At 60.1% G+C, this 21,386-nt stretch overlaps 1 protein-coding gene across 1 annotated transcript in view; it reads left to right on the forward strand.

Moving 5' to 3' along the window:
* The window catches only part of LOC143677439 (kinesin-like protein KIF1A), a 61,407-nt gene that overhangs the window by 31,672 nt on the left and 8,349 nt on the right, over window positions 1-21,386 (forward strand). The window contains 15 exon segments of the mRNA XM_077153390.1: window positions 1,073-1,152; window positions 1,489-1,595; window positions 2,681-2,764; window positions 4,819-4,999; window positions 5,334-5,406; window positions 5,794-5,887; window positions 6,489-6,637; window positions 7,236-7,414; window positions 9,153-9,290; window positions 16,917-17,035; window positions 19,395-19,480; window positions 20,090-20,228; window positions 20,467-20,638; window positions 20,820-20,910; window positions 21,207-21,325. Of these exon segments, the coding sequence (XP_077009505.1) occupies window positions 1,073-1,152; window positions 1,489-1,595; window positions 2,681-2,764; window positions 4,819-4,999; window positions 5,334-5,406; window positions 5,794-5,887; window positions 6,489-6,637; window positions 7,236-7,414; window positions 9,153-9,290; window positions 16,917-17,035; window positions 19,395-19,480; window positions 20,090-20,228; window positions 20,467-20,638; window positions 20,820-20,910; window positions 21,207-21,325 (1,811 nt within the window).

Genomic DNA, 21,386 nt, shown 5'->3' on the forward strand with positions numbered 1-21,386 from the left:
CACACACGGAAGGTGTTGCTTCAGCTTTTCTGTTATATCAGACACTTTTGCACTGAACCTGTCCCCATCTCCCACTTGCCAGAGCCCTGATACCCCCTAGCATGGCTGTGTACCTCTTCCCCACTGAGGGCTGGCTGTGTGCTGGGCACAGGCGGGTGCTGGGAAGGAGTCATGGTCCCGGGGACTTAGGCAACTGGAGAGTGGTTTGTGGCACAGCAGCTTGGTGGGCAGGGCCATACCCAGGCAGGGGGAACAGCGAATGCGAAGGCACAGAGGCAGGGTTGGTGCCTGGAGGAGCGGCAGTTAGCGTGGGCGGGGCAGGGACATGTGGTGGTGAGCAAGCTGCACAGGGGGCCTTTGGATTTCACTTGGGATGGATTGTTCCTACCTGACAGCCCCTCCTGGGGGGCGGGGGCATATCCACAGCTGGGGTAGAGGGCTGTGTAGGTAACCCGGGATCCTAGAGTCCTTTGGCCTCGTTGGTGGCAGAGGTGCAGGTGGCAATGGGACTCCGGGGTGGCCCTCCTAGAGCCACAGGGTCCTGGGGTTGGAGGAGCAGCCTGTAGTGGGATCCCAGACTCACACGTCACCTTGCAGCCTCCTTGTCTCTGGAGAGGTGGGCTGCTGGGGAGTGGCTGCTCCCATATTTGATGATCCTTTCCAAGGCTGTTCTTCCCCTGTGTGTGAGGTGGGAAGCTGAGGAAGTAGCAGGATATGTTGGCTCCAGAGGGACCCAGGGGTGGGAGCTGTAGAGGAGGAGAAGGTGGGGGTCCCTGGGCCCAAGAGGCAGGGCCTGCAGCTGCCTGGGTGCAAGAGCAAGGGGCAGAGGGCAGCACTTGGATGTGTACTGGGCAGGGGCTCACATTGGACTGTCCTACTTTGTGGCCTGTGGGCAGGGAGGCTTGGGTGTCTGGTCTCCAAGACCTGGGGTCTCCCCTTCTCAGCCCCCAGGGTCAGCACCTCCCGGATTGGGGTCCTCAGCTTTCCCAAGCTCAGGTGAGGCCACCAGGGGAGGGGCCAGGGGGCCTGACATTGGGCTTCCAAGAGAACTGACCCTCCTGTGCCCCTGTAGACCCCACATCTTGTCAACCTGAATGAGGACCCTCTGATGTCCGAGTGTCTCCTCTGCTACATCAAGGATGGGATCACGCGGTGAGGAGTGGGGGCAGGGGCACGGGAGGAAGGGAGGTCCTGGGGGTATGGGGTGGGGTGGGGGTCCTGGCAGCATGGGGTGGGAGGGGGCCTGAAGGTGGCAGGAGACGAGGTGGGTCGTGAACCCCTGCCCTGGGTTTGCTTCCCTTGATGGTTCTGTGGCCGCATGGGCCCAGTGGCTTCCCTGTCTGGAGGTTTGGGGGCCTCGGTCCTACTCTTGCTCCCACCACATCCCCCTGATACCTTAGAGCTTCCCCTGAGGATCCTGGGTGTGGCTGGAGATGGCAGTGGGGATGCAGGGTCTCTAAGCCATGCTGACAGCTGTCCCCTTTGCAGAGTGGGCAGGGAGGACGGTGAGCGGCGGCAGGACATTGTCCTGAGTGGGCACTTCATCAAAGAGGAGCACTGTGTCTTCCGGAGTGACTCCAGGAGTGGCAGCGAAGGTACCACTGCCTTCTGGCCCACCTGCCCCTCTGTCCCCACCCCCTGCACTGTCTCCCAGTGCTGCTTATTATCAGGCTGGAATGAGTCTTTCTGGGTCAGTCCAGGTGAAGCCGGTCACCCTTCATGGCCTCCGGGCCCAAAGGCAGTCCTGTGTTATGTGTCTGGGTGGTATAAGGGATAGAGGAAGGGGCAGTTGGGGCTGATGCTCCCTTTTATACTGTTGCAGGGGTACTTCCCTGAAAGGTGCTTGGAAAAGCACCTGGCTGCAGTTCAGGTCGATGCCGCCCAGGGAGGCTGGGGTTGAAACTGGGATGTGGGTGGCTGCTTTCTGCCCCCTATCCACTTGTGCCCAGGACTGCCAGGCAGGAGTCTGGGCCGGGGCCCACCTGAACAGGTGATGGTGAGCCACAAGGAGTGAGAGCCCGGAGCTTGGCTGGGAAACTAAACAGACTATTTTTTAGGGCAGTTGCAGGTTGACAGAGAAGGGAGACTATTTTTAGACCTTGTTTTCCTGTTGGTGGCAGCCAGCCATCTGTCCTGTTCTCCCTGCCTGCCTGCCAGCCTCCCTCTTCAGCTTGAGTCTCCCCTCACTCACGGCTGTGTCTGAGCTTCTCGCATGGCCAGAGTGGAGGGTGAGCTCCCAGCAGGCATGGCCCATGGCCCATGGGCTATATGAGACCCTGTTGGGGTGATGCTGTCCCCTCTGCCAGAACCCCTGCCCGAGTCTGTGCAGGTGACCAAAGCCTGGAGAGGCACCAGGATGCCAGGAACTATGAGCAGGCACTCCCATCTGTGCCCTTGACCAGACCTGCCCTTGCACAGCCTCCCCAGCACTGTGATGTGAGCCCGTGTGACTCCCCCTCTTCTATTAAGTGGGGTGTGCCCCCTGCTGGCCTCTCTGGGGCCCAAATGAGGTGCTATTAGTGGCAGAGCTTTGCGGCTACAGGGAGGGGAGAGGCCTGTGATGGCCACACCTGGATGGACAGGTGGACAGAGCCACTGCGGTGGAAGGAGGGCGTGGCTGCTCAGGACGGACAACTGCTCACCGTCCTCCTTTCTGTTCCTCACCCTGTCTGTCCTTTAGCGGTGGTGACCCTGGAGCCCTGCGAGGGGGCTGACACCTATGTCAATGGCAAGAAAGTCACCGAGCCCAGCATCCTACGCTCAGGTACAGCCTGGGGCAGGGGACAGGCCCTTCGGCTAAGGCCCCATCGAGCCCACCCACTGCGTCTTGGCCCTGTCAGGGGCTGAGGGGGTATGTGGGGCATAAGGCGAAGCCCTATCTTGTGTCCCTTCTGGTCCCAGGGCTGCTGTGACCTGGTGGGGGATGAGGCCAACTCAGTGATCCCTGACTCTGCCCCTCACCCCTGCTCTAGGTCCTCCAGCATGAGTCCGAGAATGGCACTGTGGGCCTGAGGGAGTGGGGGCCCTTTCACAGAGCTCTGGATGCTCAAGTAGAAGCTCTGAACTGGGGGAAGGTGCATGGGGAGGAAGAGTCCCCCTAGCGGGGCTGGGCTTGGGGTAGGAGGCAGAGGTGCTGTGGATCAAAGTGTGGCCACTACAGAGTGGTGAGCAGGTTGGCGGTGGCAGGGGCAACTCGCCTCTGAGCACCAAGCCCTGAGGTTACAGAGCTCATGTGCTACCTGTGAGGCTCTGCTGTAGGAGAAGCAAGGTGGCTTTGCAGGGTGGCACGTGCTTGCCGACCATCAGCCCGTGTTCTGCCCGAGAGATGGAGCTATAAGGTTTATGGATTTCAAGGAATTGCTCATGATTGCAAGGGCTGGCTTCACAAGTCTGAAATCCATAAGGTTGGACATTAGGGCATGCTGGAAGCTCTGGGGCAAGAAGTGAGGCTGCACCCTCAGGCGAAATTTCTTCTCTAGCAAACCTCCGTTTTGCTCTCCTGGCCTCTGGCCGAGGAGCCGAGACTACCCACGTTGTGGAGTAACCTTTACCTGGTCAACCCCACTTTAAAGTACCTGCTCTAGCACCTAGGATGGTACCAGGATAACTGGGTGCTCACCCTCATATGTTGGAATGAGGAAGATGTTCCCTATCCCACCGCAGCTCAGGGGGACACAGAGGGGTTGGGGGGCTTGGGAATAGACATTGTCCAGTAGCCTGATCTACAGCCCATTTCAGGAACCCCTGATGGACTTGGGTTTTACATTCTTATAGAAGCTTCTAGAACTCAGATATCCTGCCCTTGGGAGTCCTTAGAACAACTCCCGAGGGACTGAGGTACCTACTCATCCCAATTCGTTGGCGTCTGCCGTGCAAGCACAGCTGCCTCATTGCTGGTTTGGGAAAGGGTGTGATCAAGCCCGGGGTGGCATCAATTTAGATGGAGAGCTCTTTCCATCCTGATGAGTTGTTTCGGGAGGAACACAGGCTGAGAAGGGAGGCCTCGTCTTGGGATTTTGCTCTCAGGGCCCGAGCTGGGCTGCACACTGGGCCCTGTGGGCAGAGAGGATGCAGAGGTGACAGGCTGGAGGGCGGCCAGTGAGGGAAGATTGAGGGGCAGCTGAGGGAGGCCTGGGGGGCCTGACCTGCAAATGTGGGGGTTCGGGTGAGATGAGGGGCTCAGCCAGCATTGTGGGGCTTGAGCAGAGCTAGGACCCTTGGAAAGTTAGAAAGAAACTGGTCAGTCCAGAAGGAGCTCCTGCAGTCAGATCCATCCAAGACTGGCCCCTGGCCTGGTTCCCGGGAGACCTGATCCCCATCTAGCAGGGAAGGGATGGGAAGGAGGCGGCTCCCCGAGCTGCGCCGGCATCCTGTGTCCTGTAGGAGATGCCTGAGCAGAGCCTGATGCCCCCCAGTGTCCTGGTTAGGGAGTGGCTGTGTGCATGGGGAGGTCACAGGGCCTGGTGTGAACAAGGGCCCCGAGCCAGGACGTAGTGGCAGGAGTGGAAGGATGGTGAGGAGGGAGACACGTGGTAAGGCTTGGGGCTATGGGAGAAGCATGAAAGGCGCCAGGACATGTGTTGTGCTGACGTCGATTGATGTTGAGTGGGGAGCAGCTGTGGGCCCTGGGTTTGGAGATGTGCACCCAGGTGAGGGCGCAGCGGGGGGTGCTGTCACTGAGGAGAGTGTTGAGGGGCCCTAGCTTCTGGTTCTGGCAGCCTCCCTCCCCTGCTCCCTCCCTCCCTCCCTTCCTTGGCCCAGAGGCCACCCCATGGTGTGACCCACAGGACCCCCAAGGCTGCCCTCTGTCCTCCTCAGGAAACCGCATCATCATGGGAAAGAGCCATGTGTTTTGGTTCAACCACCCAGAGCAGGCGCGGCAGGAGCGGGAGCGCACGCCTTGAGCCGAGACGCCTGCTGAGCTCGTGGACTGGGCCTTCGCCCAGCGTGAGCTGCTGGAGAAGCAGGGGATCGACATGAAGCAGGAGATGGAGCAGAGGTGAGGCACGGCCTGGGGCTACACCCAGTGCCCTCACTGCCCCGCATGCCCTCCCCATCCTGCGTGACCTCCCCACCCGGTGTGACCTCACCGCTCTGCACGCCCTCGCCATCCTGCCCCATGTATTCTCGCCATCCTGCCCCACACGCCCTCCCCTTCCCATGTGACCTCCCCTAACCGGTATGACCTCCCTGCCCACTGTGACCTTACCGCCTTGAACACCCTCGCCGTCTTATGACCTTGCTGCCCCACGCACCCCCGCCATCCCTCCCCGTGCACCCCTCGCTGTCCCGCATCCCACAATGCCCCGCTTACCCGTGGCCCCTCTCCGCAGGCTTCAGGAGCTAGAGGACCAGTACCGGCGGGAGCGGGAGGAGGCCACATACCTGCTGGAGTAGCAGAGGCTGGTGAGGAGCCCCCACAGACCTCCGGCCTTGGGCCCCCCTCAATGGGCCCTCACACAAAGCCCCATACCAGGTCCCACATTGGGCTCCCACACCACCCCCCATGCCAGGCCCTCCACCCCCGAGGAGCTGCCTCTTGCTCTCAGTGGGCAGAGCAGCCCGGGACCCAGGTGGTAGGGCTTTGTTTTGCCACCTGCTCTGCTCGTGTGGCCTGGCTCCTCCCCGTTCCAGGGCTGGGACACGGTGGCATTGTCTGGGTGTGCTGTGGACAGGCCCCACTGTCCACAGGGCACGAGGGCTTGGCGGGTCCACACCCAGACTACAGAGGGGCTGCAGATGCACGTGGCCTCGGGTCTCTGCGGCTGAGCTGCTGTTCTTGCTTTTTCACAGGACTATGAGAGCAAGCTGGAGGCCCTGCAGAAGCAGATGGACTCCCGGTACTACCCTGAGGTGAACGAGGAGGAGGAGGAGCCCGAGGATGAAGGTGAGTGGGCTCTTGGCTGCGCCACTCACCTGGGAGGGGCCTGAGTGTGGAGGGGGCAGCACCTGGCCTCGGCTGGGGACAGGCCTTGGAGAAGAGGCCCCCGGCCCCCCTGCAGATTGGCCATTGGCCAAGAGCCCTGGGGAAGTCGGGGCTGCCGCAAAGGAGCACATGCACACGAGCACACACACACACACACACACCTGCCCACTCGTGCATGGGTGCACACATACACATGTGCACATGTGGTATGCATGTGTCGACTGGTGGGAGTGGCGTGGGTCATGGGCAGGTGGGGCTGCATAGGGAGGGAGGGGCTGGGGGGTTGGGAGGGGGTGTGTGGGGCCAAGAGTAGAAAGGGGCTGTTGGAGCCCCTCCTGTGAGGCCAGACCTGCCTCCCCATCCCTCTCCAGCCACAGTGGCTACAGGAGGGGAGGGCCTAATGTTTTTCTTCCGGTCTGTAGCCTTGGCCTTGCTGACCATGCCACATGGGCAAGGGGCACGGGTGGGCTGTGGGCAGCTGCACTGAACCCCAAGGCCATGCGGCCTCTGGGTGGGGTGTTGGGCACTTCCCTCGCTGACCGCACCTGGCCTCTCTCCATAGTCCAGTGGACAGAGAGGGAGTGTGAGCTGGCGCTGTGGGCCTTCCGAAAGTGGAAGTGGTACCAGTTCACATCCCTGCGGGACCTGCTGTGGGGCAACGCCATCTTCCTTAAGGAGGCCAACGCCATCAGTGTCGAACTGAAGAAGAAGGTGGGCACTGCCTGGCCGCCCACCGCTACTCGGACGGGGGGCAGTGTGTGGTTACCCCACTCATGTTGTGGGTGTGGTGTCAGCATCCGGGGGTGGTGTGGTCATCCTGCTTGTGCTGGGGTGTGCTGTGGCTGCCTCACTCATACCAGGGGACGATGTGGTTGCCTCATTTGTACTGGGGGGCACAGTGTGGCTGCCCCGCTTGTACCAGGGCAGTATGCTCATCCCACTCATATCTGGTGTTGGTGTGGTCACCCCACTCATAACGGGGAGTGCAGTGTGGTTGCCCACTCGTACCAGTTGGCATGGTTGCCCTGCCTGGGACACAGCACAACTGGCTCCTCTGGCACTAGGGCACTGATAGTCTCTAAGTCACCCCAGGGAGAGGGAGGGACCCCACCAGCCTGGAACCCTCAGGGGAACCTCATGGCCAGGTGTAGCTTCCTCTCTGGGGGCTGGAGGAAGGTTTTGGTGAACTGCTGTTGGAACGTTGCAGCGGAAACGTTGGGGCAGGACTCCGGGATGTGGGAGGAAGCTGTTTCGGGGACTGGGCTCCCCCTCAAAGGGGCTGCTGAGGGTCATCCCTCATCTGCCACAGGTCCAGTTCCAGTTTGTCCTCCTCACGGACACCCTGTACTCCCCGCTACCCCCGGACCTGCTACCCCCAGAGGCTGCCAAAGACCGAGAGACTCGCCCCTTCCCCAGGACCCTCGTGGCTGTGGAGGTGCAGGACCAGAAGAATGGGGCCACCCACTACTGGACGCTGGAGAAGCTCAGGTGAAGGGGCCGGGAGGGGGTGGCCGGGGTGGGCCTGGGTTGAGGCCCCAGCGTGGGGGTGGGGTCTGGAGAGTGAGCACACACCCCATCTGGAGTCCCCTCGTGTTGACCTCCTGGGCCCTGGAGGCCCGACCTTCTGTTTGTGCCAGTTGGGGTCCCTGTAGGTTCAGGTGAAGCCGAGAGTGTATGGAGGTGGCCGACAGGGCCCAGAGCCCCGAAGCTGCCTTAATTTTTCTTCAACTCACAAGAAAATGGTGAATGGGTCCTGATCACATGCTCCCTTCTCGAGGCAGGCAGGACACCCGAGGCCGCCTGGGTAGAGCAGGGCGAGGCTGTATTCTGTGGGTTGAGGGCAGCCGAACAGGCGGGACAGGCCACTGCCAGCTGGGCCTCAGGTGCCCAGGTCCTGGGGTCTTTGGGGCCTAGCCAAGCTGGGCCGCCAGCACCTGGGTGTGGAGAATGGTGGAGAGGCAGGAAGGGGGCAGAAGGGAACCCCATTCTCAGTGGGATCCATGCTGGGAGACGCCTCCCCATCAGTAAAAGTCAGAGGCTCTGGGAGGAAGGAGCCTGGGGGCTGGGGAGGGAAGCGGGGGAGGCCTTGGGGAGGGTAGGTGCCAAGCTTCTTCCCTGGCTCCAGGGGAGACCCTATCTCCACCTCCACTTTCCTCACATATTCATCCATGCACTCACAACCACACACTCACACACTGAGAACTCACACTCATGCACTCAAAACTCAAAGGCTCATACACATGTATTTATACACACTCAACTTCTCACAGTTATACACACTATCACACTCACAATTATACACTCATAACCCCAACTCATACTTATAAACACTCATAACTCCACTCACTTATATCCATACACTTATATGAACACGCATATAGAAATACATTTACATACTCACAGTCATCTTGACATAAATACTCACACTCACAGTACTCAAAACACTCATATACACACGCATACATCTACTCCTACACACAAGCACACTCATACTCATATACTGGAAACTCATCTTTTTACACAGTTAACCATACTCATATATACACTAATGCACTCAGATGCTCACACAATAGCTCACACACCAGCCATGCACATGTATATACTCATATGTATGCACATGCATATACTCACATGTATGCACTCTCATGCACGCTCACTGCCCTTCCCAGCTTTCCAGGCCTGTTGCTCTCTGACCTTTGGATGGATGTCCCCCTTTATTTGTCCTTTTATACCTGAACCCCAGTATGCATGCTGAGTGTATTTCCTTTCTCATAAATTTTACTTTTTGTTTTTCCTTGGGACAATTAAAAAAAACTACTTTCTGTGTCCAAAATCCCCATCACCAATTTGTCCTTATTCCTTGAATTTTTCAGAGGCCCTGTGAGATGAACACCCCATTTCTGAGCTTACCCTCCTGCCGGCTTCGGTTGGGATCCTCCCCTTTCCCGCCCTCTCTTTCCTGCCCTGTAGCTGCTGCGGCCCCTCCATTGCTCGCCTGTGGCTCATCCTCTGCATTATCCTGACATCACAAATCTCTTGCTTTCATTTTGCTGGATTTGAGGAGAAATCAGTGGTGAATGTGCAGATTTAAATGGAAAGCCTTTGCTCATGGGTGGTTGGTCCAGAGGCCACGTCGGGGCTCCACCAGGGGTGCCCCATGAGGAGGGAGAGTTTGTGCAGTGCTGGCCCCCTCCCACACTGAGCCTGGCCACCCCTGCTCCCACAGGCAGCGCCTGGACCTGATGTGGGAGATGTACGACCGGGCAGCAGAGGTGCCCTCGAGCGTCATTGAGGACTGCGACAACATGGTGACTGGCGGCGACCCCTTCTATGATCGCTTCCCCTGGTTCTGGCTGGTGGGCAGGTGGGCACGTCCCTCTCTTACCTGCTGAGTGAGAGAGAGGGAGAGAGAGAGAGCAAGAGAGAAGGGTGTGGGGGCAGTGGGGGCAAGGAGTGGCCACCTGCCAAGGCCTGGACCCTGGTTGGGCCCTGGTCCTGAGAAGGGAGCTGGCGGATAACCCTTTCTCATGCCAATTCACCCTGGCCCATGGTCCCCAGCCTTCCATGTCCACATGCTGACTGGGCCCCAGTATTTTAGGGGGTCTAGGGTGAGTCTACCGTGGTGAATGTGTACGATGGCCAGCATTCCTGGGTCCTGGGTAGGCCTTCTGGGGTCGCCCGGTGGCCTTAGAGTGGAAGCAGGGAGGCAGGGCTGGGTCACTCTAGAGAGCCTCAGAGTCTACCACCTTTTGTCCCCATGTGCCTGGTCTCGGGGGGGCACACCCAAGCTCTGTACCCCATGGATGGGACCGTGGGTCCTGAGGCCTCAAATGGTCTTGCCCAGCTGGGACCCTGTTCTTGATCACGGCTGCTGGTACCTTCCGGAGCCCTCCAGAGCCTTCTGGCTGACCATGCCTTGTGGTTTCTCTCTCAGCCTGGGGAGGGGTGCATTTTGGTTCTCTCATCTTCTAACGCAGCATTGGTGACGGTCTGTGTGTTTAGTTTAAACTGCAGCCCGCCCTGCCGGTCCCTGCGAGTAGCGGGTGTTAACCTCTCTCTGTCTTGTCATACTAACCTCAGTTCAGTCATCTCTGGCTGCAACAGCTACCCTCTTCTCAACACATGCATGAGCGAGCGCATGGCTGCTCCCACCTCCTCCCCCACCTTCTCGAGCCCCGACTCCGACGAACGTCACCGAGCCTGCCGAGGAGCAGAGCGTGGGGGAGGAGGAGGAGGAGGAGGAGGACCTGGAGGAAGACGTCTTTGTGGAGCACGCGCTGTGCGACGGCCGGGACCCGTTTTACGACCGGCCCCCCCTGTTCAGTTTAGTGGGAAGGTTGGTGAGGCCAAGGAGCGCATGCTGGGAAGGAGCCAGCTCTTTTGCACAGGAGCACTGCGGTGGGGACAGATCTGAGCCCATGGGGCAGCCCCAGCTAAGGGGGCAGCCCCTCTGACCCTGGGCTGAGCAGGCGAGGGCATGTGAGAAAGTGCCAGGTCCCTCCCACCCCTTGCACCTGGCATTGGGGACTTGCTTGCTTGTCCCTGAGATGGATGCTGTGGCCGAGGTGTGGGATGTCGGGGTCCCGGTTTATGGACGAGGCAGCACAACCTAGGGAGTGTAGGTGGGATCAGGTCTGCAAAGAGCCTGTAGGAGATCCAGGAAGGGACATTTGGAAAGGTACAGGCAGGTCACCCCAAGCTAGTTGCCCCAGTCCTGCGGGTCAGAGTTTACCTCCTGAATCTTCCCAGCAGATGCCGCTTTGCCTCCCTCCTCTGTCCTCTACAGGCAGTGGAGGCTCCTGGGCCTGCTCTCTGAGGGAAAAGGAGGAGCTCCCCAAGGAGATGTTGGGGAGCAAAGGCCAAGCCAGGTTTGTCCTCAGGCAAGGAGAAGAGGGGCAGACCCTGCCTTCCTGACCTCTCTCAAAGCCTGTCTCCTAGTCTGAGGGTGAGGGCAACGAGCACCCCCTACCCCCCACCATCTTCTCAGGTCACCATGGCAGCAGAGGAGGGCCTGAGCCCCCCAGCCTGTGTATGCAGGAGCTGGGGAGCTGAGCAGAGGCTGTGGGGGTGCTGAGACAGGAGCAGAGTGCTCCCTACAGGCAGATTTGGCATAAACAGCTGCCATTCATGGTGACTTTTGTTATTATAAACAAACGGAAGCATGATAAGTGAAGAAAAGCTCTAGAAACCCAGCTGTGGTAGGAAAGCAGGCTCACAAAACAGCAAACTTTTGTATATTTAGATATATAAGAAGATACAAGATAATTTTTCATAGAAACCATTTCTGGAGTTTGAGATTGCTTCCTTGGGCTAGCTTGATGGAAGCTTCTGGAAGTCTTGACCTTGGTGCACTAGTGCTGAAAGTTTAGGCTAAGGTGGACCCCCAGATAGTGGTTTATGTTGTGTTCCCTTGGGTGTTGATGGTGGCATAAAAGCCCCATCTCTCATCTTGCCTTGGCCGTGGGAACATGCTCCGGGGGGGGGGTCATGGATTTATTCTGATTAGTTTTCCCTGAGTGGTGTTCAGCTGATTGTACAGGTGAGGTACTAGCCTATGGGGAGAGAACTAGCAGCTCCCTCTGAGCAAGATGCCCCAACAGTGAGGTGCCCCCAGCCCAGGTCGGTTCCACACAGGCCCCTCTTCCAGGGGCCGCAGGACCAGACCCTTCGCCTGCTGGGTGAGAAGTCAGGGTGCAGGGGAGAAGGACACTGGGGAGAAATGGGGCATGGGCTCGTGCAGTCTCGGCTAGAAAGAGCTGGGTCCTTCCGATTTTTTTTCCCTCTTGTGGATCTGACATTTTGCAAACAACCAAACTGAACTAAAGCATCCATGAGAGGCCTGGGCTGCCCTGTCCTATGAGGCACTCCGCGATGGGCTTCGTTCTGAAATGGCCTGATTTCTGGTCTGGCAAGAATTGGCTTCTCCACACAGCAGCTGTGCAGCCTCAATCCCGGGCGGCCCCCATGAGTTATGAGTGGGCCCCCTCTTTTGGTTTTCCTTTGATCCTTTTTGTAGCTGCTGGCTCTCTCTCTCTCCAAAGCTTAAGCGAAATTGGGGACATTCACTCATGTCTTCCTTTGGAAAGGCTTTCCGGGGTCCCAGCATGCGTCTCTGCACCTCACCAACCTCGCTCAGCGCCTGCCTCCTCCCCGCTCCGCTCTGCCCCGCCTGCCTCCTCTCTCTGGGAGGGGCTTTCAATCTGCTTCAAGGGATACTTGCCTCCGCGGACAGAGCCCGTCCTGTGGGGTCCTGGGGCATCTCCCTCTCATGGTCTGGGTTGTGAGCTGAATTGGGGAGGTGGGCGTGTGTGGCAGAGGGTGCAACTGAGCCTTCTTATCTGGCCCAGCCCTGGGAGCAGCAGTTTGGAAACAGGTCTGGGGCTCCGCTTTCCCATGGCTAGTCTTTCCTACCTCGATGCAGGGATGCTTCTGGAAGGCGTGGCTCAGGAGAGGGGTGGGTAGGTAGGAGACTGCAGGGAGAGGAAGGAGAAAAGAGTCTGCCTGGCCTGGAGTTTGCAGGGACGGAGGTGAGGGAGAGCATGCTACTGCCGAAGGGTAGTGTCCAGGACACAGATACGTGAATAACAAGAGGACCGGGCTTGGTGCCCGCTCTGTGCTGCCTGGGGGCTGGTGGGCTTGCTCCCTCAGCTGCTATGGTGGTGCCCTTTGTGTACCCAGGGGACGTCAGTGGTGGAGTGAAGTGGGGCCCAAGTGTGACTGGGGCTGGGCTGGGTTCTGGCTGCCACAGTTGCTGGTGCTGATGTCCAGTTGTCTCTGGCACCTGGAGGGTGGGTGGGGGTCATAGCCTGCCCTGTCACAAAGGGCACAGGGCCAAGGAGATTGTTCCCTGGGGCTGGAGGGGGTCCTGAGGCTCAGAGATGTGGCCTGCTCCCTCATATCTGTCGATGTGGGTGCAGACTTTGTCGGGTGGGCTCCACACAGGTCAGGTCTTACAAACTTGGGGAGAAGCCCATGTCCTACCACAGCCCTGTCTGTGCCTCCCAGCTCCCAGGCCCAGCTCACAGTCCCTGCACAGCCTGGCTGGCCATGGGGGGCCTGATGGTCTCTTTCAGTGGAACATGTCCATCACTGTTGCCAAGGGGCCAGGTCAGGGCAGCAAGGAAGGGAGGAGAGCAACCTCCTGGGCTTCCTGTGGTTACCCTGAGTAACCAGCCCTGAGTACCCAGCTCTAAGCACTCAACCCTGAACACTCAGCCCTGAGTACCCAGCCCCAGGCACCCAGCTCTTAGCACTCAGCCCTGAGCTGCAGCCAAATTCCGGTCTGAATGTGGTCAGTGGAAGCCTTCAAGGCCACAGGTTTCTGAAATGAGAAATCCTGAAGGATCCTCAAGGAACTGATCTAATTGATTAATTAGTTGCATTAATTAAGTGGGGTTTGGAGCATGGGGCCTGCACAGTTGAGAGCTAGAGGCAGAGCCACTTGCCAGGTCAACCCCCGACTTGGCCCGAGCTACCAGACGCCAGAAGTTTACTCAGTCCTTTTGTGCCTCAGCTTCCTTATCTGTAAAATGGGGCTCTGATGACATGTTTCATTTGCTCTAAATGCCATCTTTTGTCAAAGACGTGTTTTTTTTTATGTGTCATGGGAGATGCAGGAAGCAAGCCAGTGTGGGACCCTGCAAGCCCAGAAAGGGGAAAAGTACCCTGCCCTCCACAAACCTCTTCAGGTCCTGGGGAACCCAGGAGCCTGGGGCTCACATCATGGCTACATGAATGGGGGACCAGTGCCTAGTAGCAAGTCTGGGCGGCCCCAGAGGTCCCAGCCCCCGGAAACCCCTAGCCCCAGAGCTCCCTTGGCCCAGAGATCCCCCAACCCCAGAGTCCCCTGCCCCAGAGCTCCCTTGTCCCAGAGCCCCCAGCCCCAAGAGCCCCCCACCCCAGAGCTCCTTGCTCCTGGAGCCTGGCCTGCTTGGTCCAAGCCAGTCCCTCTGGGTTTACTCTGAGCCTTCCAGGTCAGAAGATTCTGTCCCTGCCCAGCCAGTCTCTGCCTGAGCCCTGTGTGACCTGGGCTTCTGCTCTCTGGGCCTCATTTCTCTTGTTACCTGGGCTGGAGTTAGGTTGGGCTGCAGCTTCCAGGAGGGGCCAGGTGGGTAAGCGGGGGCCATGGAGCCCAGGCCACCCCACCCCACTGTGTGATGCAGAGCCACCCACAGCTGTCTGCTCCTCTGACGGCTCCAGGAAGGAAGGGGTATGTGATAGTTGCTCCTCTGGGGTCCCCAGAAGGGTGCTGTGGGCCCACGCTCTCCATACCCTGCTGGGGCAGAGAGGCTCCAGGAAGCAGGGCCAGGAGGGTTCACCCCATGACTGAGCTCTGTTTTGGCACCGGCGATTTTGCCATGAATGAGACAGGCAGGGTCTTTGCCCCAGGTGCTCCTACAGCAGCAGGACAGAGGCTCAGAAAGCCAGAGAGCAAGAGATGGGTGGACCAACAGACATGTAAATAAGGGGAGACGGTGACGGTGACGAGCCGAGCCGAGAGGAGGGTACTGGCAGGACCTGGGGCAAAGCCGGGGTGGGGAGGCCTCTCTGTGGAGGCGGCCACAGGCTGGAACCTGACGGTGAGAGTATGGTGGCTGCACTGGGGAGGGCAGAGGGGAGCCTGGGGTGTCCCAGAGGGCACTTCTGGCAGCTGGGCAGCAGTGGGTGGAGGGGAGGCAGGCACTGGCTGGCCAGGGATCATGGGTGTGCCTATAAGCAGCTTGATGTCATCAGGGGTGTGGGGGGCTCTGGCCAGCACTCTGGCTGCCGTGGCACCCCCAGGGCCATGGGAGTGTGGGAGGGCTGCTGGAGGCTCCATGCACGGGGCGATGGTGGGCCTGCCCGGAGGACTTCAGAGGTTGAAACAGATGGATTTGCTTAAGAGAGAAGAGGGAGAACAGCGCCCAGGTTTAGGGCCTGGTGGGGAGGGGAGGGGGAGTAGGAGCAAGAACTCACCTGAGCACACTGAGGTCACTCTGACGGCCAGGTGGGGGCTCTGGTGGGCTGCGGACCTCCCTGGTTTGGCTCACCCCTTGTGAGCCCCCACTTCTGGGTCTGCAGCCTGCGGGTGCCGCCTCTCCCTCCCCTGTGCCCACAGTCAGCTAGCTGGGGTGACATGTGCCCCCCCCCTGCTCTTTGCCCCCTTTTGGCTCTAGCAGGCAGCTCCACTGTGCTCGCTTCCGCCCTGTTCCTTCCCCCACCACCCCAGCCCCTCCCCATCTCCCTGGCTATGGCCCCTGGGCCTCTTGGCTGCCTCCTCCTTCCCAAGACCCCCCTCCAGCCTCTGATCTCCACCTCCTCACCCCTCACCTCCCATCTTTTGTCCCAGCGTGGAACACTGTGTCCTACTCTTAACTCCCAGTGGCACCTCTGAGCTCCCTGCCGCCACCTCCTGGCCCCAATCTGCCTTACACCTGCAATGCCATCCCTGCTTAGACCCTTCCCAACCGCCCCTTAACTTGGCTTGGCATGAAGGGTCTCTGTGAACGGCTAGGCTTTTTGTACCCCCCACATTCCTCATATCCCCCCGTAGCATGGCGGGGAGAACCAAAGGCTCCAGGCTGTTCCCCAGATGCAGGCTTGGCCTGTCATGGGCGCGGGGCCGTGTCTAAGGCCATGGGTAGCATCCTGAGATGACATGGGAAAACAGGCCTTTGGGTTCGGGTAGTGGCCCCCAGCTGTGAACCCCAACAGTGTCTGAGGCAGAATGTCCTGGCTGAGGACACTGGTGCCGAGCCCTAGGCTGTTGGAAGGGTCCATGTTAGCCCCCACTAAGGGCCATGGTCACTGTTGTCTGTGACCCTGTTAGGCTCTGGCCAGCTGCCCAGCACCTGAGTGTGACCCCACGTCCCTCACCCTCCAAGGGTCAAAGTCCTGCCCTTCGACCATCCAAGCAGGGCCCCTCCTTCAGGACACCTTCCCGGTGCTTCCTCAGGAGGAGCTTGGGGGCTCTTGATGGCTACACCTCTGGGGCCAGGTCAGCAGGTCAGCATGGGGGTCAGGAGTCAGGGATGGGGCTGGGGAGAGCAGGCGCTACCTCACCTACAGTGGGCTACGTGAACTAACTGCTTGCCTCTGCTTACCTGGGCCGGCCTTCTGGTGTCACCCCGGGAGGGTTCCCCATCCCCAGGAGGAAGGTGACCCCACCAAGAAGCTGTCCTGACCACAGAAAGATGCCCCCTACCTCAAGGGTGTTCTCCCAACCCAGGAGGGTGCTCTTGAACGGGGGGAGTTTTGTGCCATGTCTGCCACCCACCTGGATGGCACAGGGTCGCTGGGCTCCTCCCTCTGTCCTGGCTGCCTGTGGCCACCTGCATGCTGTCACCTGGCTCAGGGAACAGGGACCCAGTGACCGCGGCCTGTCCAGGACCATCGTGGTCCCAGCTGCATGGCACAGCTATGCTCTGAGGAAGGGTGGCCTCAAGGCCCTCCGAAGTTCATGCAGCCCACCCCCTGGGCACTGGCCTGGGGGGCCGCCCAGTCTTGGCGGCTTTTCCGTGGAGCTCCCGCCCACTGTGCATCTGCGCCGAGTTCATGGAATGGGTCAGACAGGACTCTGGGAAGTCCATGAGTATCAGGGCCCACTGGGATCAGGGATGGGGCAGGGACACTGTCTGGCTGCCAGTGCCAGATAAGGGTCATAGTCCAGCATCTCCCCAGCCCGGTCAGTCCTCCGTCCTTGAAGCAGGCTCAAACCCCTCCTAAGCAAGTCCTCAGACTGGACAGGTATGTCCGGCAGGCTCTGTCCTGCTCAGCTTCCCTCTTCTGTGTGCCCCCCGTCTCTCCTCTCTGTCCCCTGTCCCCTGAGCCTCCAACTCCTTGGGTCTCCTCTGAGCACCATGAAACCTCCCAGCCCACCCGCTCTACCCTCCTGCCCTGGCTGCTGCTTCGCTCTGCTCTGCAGCCCTGTGTTGTGTCGTGAGCTGCGCGGCCACCTCCAGTGAGAGCATCCACCTGGGCTGGCCAGTGACCGTGGCCTCTGCTTCCCTAGGGCCTTCGTGTACCTCAGCAACCTGCTCTATCCCGTGCCCCTGGTGCACCGTGTGGCCATCGTCAGTGAGAAGGGCGAGGTGAAGGGCTTCCTGCGCGTGGCGGTCCAGGCCATCTCAGGTACATGTGACTGCTGGGCAGGAGGGGTCTCCCTGGGTAGTGTGCCCTCTTTCTGGCCCCCCGGCCTCCTCTGGGCAGCTGAAGCTGTTTCTCTCTCTCTGTGGAACTGACCACCAGGTGGACCAGCTCTTGGCTCTGGCTAACTGGGCCACCCAAGCCTGCCCAGGAGCTTTTCTGGGGCTGGGTTTTTGGAGCCCACTCTGATACGGGCCCCCCATTCCCATCAGGCAGCCCCCACAAGGTCCCAGAGACTAGCTGTTCCTTGGTGCTGGGTACGGCACGGATGCTGTCTCCCAGACCACCTGCCTGCCAAGGCTACCCTGTCGTCTCTCCAGCCCCAGGAGACGGGCACAAGGTTCAGAAGGCCAGGCAGGCAGACGTCTAGCCCTGGGTCCCCGCCTCCCACCCAGCGCAGCCCTGCCGGCCTCTCCATAACCTGCCCTCTCAGACGCCTCTGTTCAGTAGTGGGCCTGGAGATAGCCCTACTGCTGAGGGGAGAGGGTGGGCCAGGCTAACGCCACCACCAAACAGATAAGGAGAGCCTCTAATCTCAGTCAACATTCTCCCCACTGTCAGCCAGCATCTTCCCCACTCCTGGCCTGTGTCCTCCCCACTCTTAACTAAAGTCCTCCCCGTTCCCAGTCAGCATCCTCCCCACTCCCGGCCTATGTCCTCCCCCCTCCCAACTGGAGTCCTCTCCACTCAAGCCAGCTCCTCTCCACGCCCAGCTGGTGTGCTCCCCACTGGTCATTCCCAGGGAGGGAGAAATCCTCCCAGTGACTGATTCCCACTGACCAGAGCCCCCTGGCCCAGCTCCCTGGGGATGTTGAAGGGTCCTCATGTTCCTGTCCCCATGGCCACCCCGCCAAGAGCAGGACCACATCAGAGCCCATGGAGCTGTCTCAGAGCCCAGCTTGGTGGTTAGGCGCTGGCCCCCTGGGCCGTCTGCTGTCCTGGACTGCCTTTGGTGGGAGCGCTGGCCTCTGGGGGTCCATTTCTGAGCAGTGACTGTGAGTTCTGTAGGGAGTTTTCCCTCCAGGCTCACTGTATCCCTGTATCCCAATTCTCAGGTGAGGGTCTCCTGCTGGAAAGCTGCAGAAGCAGCTCTGGCCCCAGCTTGTCTACCCACAGCCCTGCATTTTTGTCCTCAGCCTTGGACACCCGGGGCTATCCCTGCATTTTAGAGATGGGACTGACAGCTTCCTGGCCCAGGCTGCAGGGTAGAGTCCCGTGTGAGGTTTTCTTGCCTATGCTGCATGCAGGGGAGAAGCAGGGAACAAAGGGTATTCAGCCAGCAGAGCTCCGTGGGAGACTGCTGCAGTGCTAGAGAAGGAGGCCTGAATGCAGAGGGCAGACCAGACAGTGGGGAGCCTCAGGGAGAGACTGCCAGAGGATCACTGAAGCTATGGCTGTGAGAAGGGGGTCTGTGAGCAGGGTGGGTGGGGGCTCCACTCCCCTCTGTAGTCCTCCTTGCATCCCACCCCCTGCAGCGACCGGCCTGGGCCAGGATAGCCTGGGTCCCTCTGAACCTCGTGACATGTCTAGGCCATGTGTGTGGGGTGACCTGAACCTGGGAGCACTTCACAAGGGTCTTGAGTGGGGCTCAACCTCTGCGGTCACAGCCCCCTGGGCCCCCATGCCCCCGGGACTCCTGGCACCCCTGATTCAGGTCAGCTTGTCCACCCTCAGGCCTATGCATCATTGCTCTCAGCAGCTCTAGGCTGGAGCACCCCAGGACCCCACAGATCCCAGAGTGCAGTGTGCTCATCCTTGCCCTTGTACCAGGCGGAGGGTATAGCTGTGGAGGCCATGGCAGCTTTAGGGCATCAGCCAGAGGGGCTGGAAGGGGGAATGGGACAGGGGAGTTTGGCAGGAGCCAGGTCTGGGGCCTGCAGCCAGCAGGAAAATGTTTGAGTTTTGTCAGAGGGAAACCACTGAGAACCTTTGCTGGGGAAGGAGCGGGGTGGAGCGCCTTATGAGTCCAGGAGGGGGATCATGGTGGCTTTGCAATGTGGGGTCAGAGGAGTGGGCACAATTTTGGAGGTCAACTGGCAGAACTTGGTGGAGGGGCCTTTTGTGCTAAGGTAGGGGTCAGGGTGAAGGGACCCCCAGGTTCTGGCTTGAACATCTAGGGGTGACCCTAGGGGTCCAGGACTAGGAGACAAGGGTGTGGGGTTGTAAGCGTGGTTCTGAAAATGCTGTGAGCCTGGTCCCTCAACTGCAGTGAGGAGGCGGTGGCTGCTTTGGGCCCCTGGGTGGCACAGGTGCCCAGTCCTGAGTGCCTCCGTGCCCTGCTCTGCCCATGCCACCTCTAAGCACCAGCCGCCGTGTCCTGACCATCCTCTTCGTCTCCTTTCAGCTGATGAGGAGGCCCCCGATTATGGCTCTGGTGTCCGCCAGTCAGGAACTGCCAAAATCTCCTTTGATGACCAGCATTTCGAAAAGGTACTGACTAGTGCCCTGCCCTGGATGGACCCCTGCTCCCAGCCACTGGTACCTGCCTTTTAGTGGGATGGTGGAGGAGACCCCGTCAGGGTAGTCAGGCCATCTCCACCCTGGCCCGGAGTCCCCTCCCATCCCTTTACCTGCTTAGATCCTGCCCTCTCACCTTCCTGCACTTTTCGGCCCTGCACTGATTTCTGAGGCCAGGGAGGTGTGTCTGTCCCCAGACATCTGTCCTCTCTCCCAGGGTTGCCCTGAGGGTTCTATACCCCAGAGCTGCTTAAAATGTTGGGATTGACGTGGGTACAGAGGGTAGTGGGTGAGGGCCGAGGGGGCATAGGTAGGGGCTGTGGCATGTTCGGGAGTCAGTGGGCAGTGCAGGGGGCAACAATGGGTGCTGGGCAGAGCAGGGGTGGGGGTGGGGCAGCAGGAGGGAGGGGCAGAGCAGCAGTTAATGCCTCTGTGCCTCTCATGGTGACCCTAGACCTTTAGAACCCAAGGGGACATGGAGGCCTGTTCACTGTGGAGAAACCGAGGCCTTGGGAGGCAGGTGGGTGTGTCTTTGGAGGGTGGGCTTCAGCCGTGCTGCCTGATGCCATGCCCCCCGTGCAGTTCCAATCCGAGTCCTGCCCCATGGGGGGGCTGTCGCGCTCTGGGACCTCGCAGGAGGAGCTGCGTATCGTGGAGGGCCAGGGCCAGGGCACTGACGTGGGCCCCTCGGCTGACGAAGTCAACAACAACACCTGCTCAGGTGAGTGGTCCTGCCCCAGCACTGGGCTGGGGGCCAGGGAGTCCAGTAGGATGGGGTGAATGAAGCTCCTGAGTCCCTTCTGCCACCCCAGTCTGGCTGCTGGAAGGGCCTTGTGCCACCCCTACCTGGGCACAAACAGGGATGAGGCCAGGGCTCCCTACACCCCCCAAGCCCCACTGCCCTGTGCTGGGGGGTGCCTCTGGGGTCTGTCATGCCGCCCTGCCCCGGTTCCCAGCAGCAGTGTCTCCGGAAGGCCTCCTCCTGGACAGCCCAGACAAAGCCAGCCTGGACGGGCCCCTGGACACTGGCTTGGACCACCTGCGCCTGGGGACCACCTTCACCTTCCGCGTGACTGTCCTGCAGGCATCCAGCATCTCTGCTGAGTATGCCGACATCTTCTGCCAATTCAAGTGAGCCTCCACTGTATCCACCCTGGCGCTGCGGCTCTCCCCTCCTTCAGCTGGACATGTGCTCGGCCCAGCATGCAGCCCCAGCATATTCCCCCAGTCTCTGTGCCCCTGGTCTGTGGAGAGGTGGGGGCCCTACCCCAAAGCCCCCACCCGGGCCCAGTGTGTCCCTCTGCACCCGCAGCTTCATCCACCGCCACGATGAGGCCTTCTCCACCGAGCCTCTGAAGAACACGGGCAGGGGGCCGCCGCTCGGCTTCTACCATGTCCAAAACGTAGGTCCCTGGACCCTGGAATGCCCTCTGCCCCCACGGGGAGCATGTGGGGATTTTCGGATTGGGGCACTGGGACCAGGTCTGGCATCACGGGAGCAAGGCGGGGTATGAAGTCCCCAGGAGGGTCGGGGTCACCTGCCCTTCATCTTGCTCTCAAGCTCTGCGTTCTGGAGGGGCAGCTGAGCCCTGGCCTGGTGCCCCCTCCCCAGCCTGTGCTCTGTCTTTCCTGGGAGAGAGGCAGAGGGGTTCCCTAGGAGACAGCCCCCTCCTGAAAGCAGCCCGTCCCCACCCCCTAGATCGCAGTGGAGGTGACCAAGTCCTTTGTTGAGTACATCAAGAGCCAGCCCATCGTCTTCGAAGTCTTTGGCCACTACCAGCAGCACCCATTTCCCCCACTCTGCAAGGACGTGCTGAGGTCAGCGGCCCAGATGGTGGGGATGGGGTCAGGCTGGGGTGGCTGCCTTCCTCAGGCCCTT

This window comes from Tamandua tetradactyla, chromosome 3, assembly GCF_023851605.1.
Source record: "Tamandua tetradactyla isolate mTamTet1 chromosome 3, mTamTet1.pri, whole genome shotgun sequence".
NCBI classification, from domain to species: domain Eukaryota; kingdom Metazoa; phylum Chordata; class Mammalia; order Pilosa; family Myrmecophagidae; genus Tamandua; species Tamandua tetradactyla.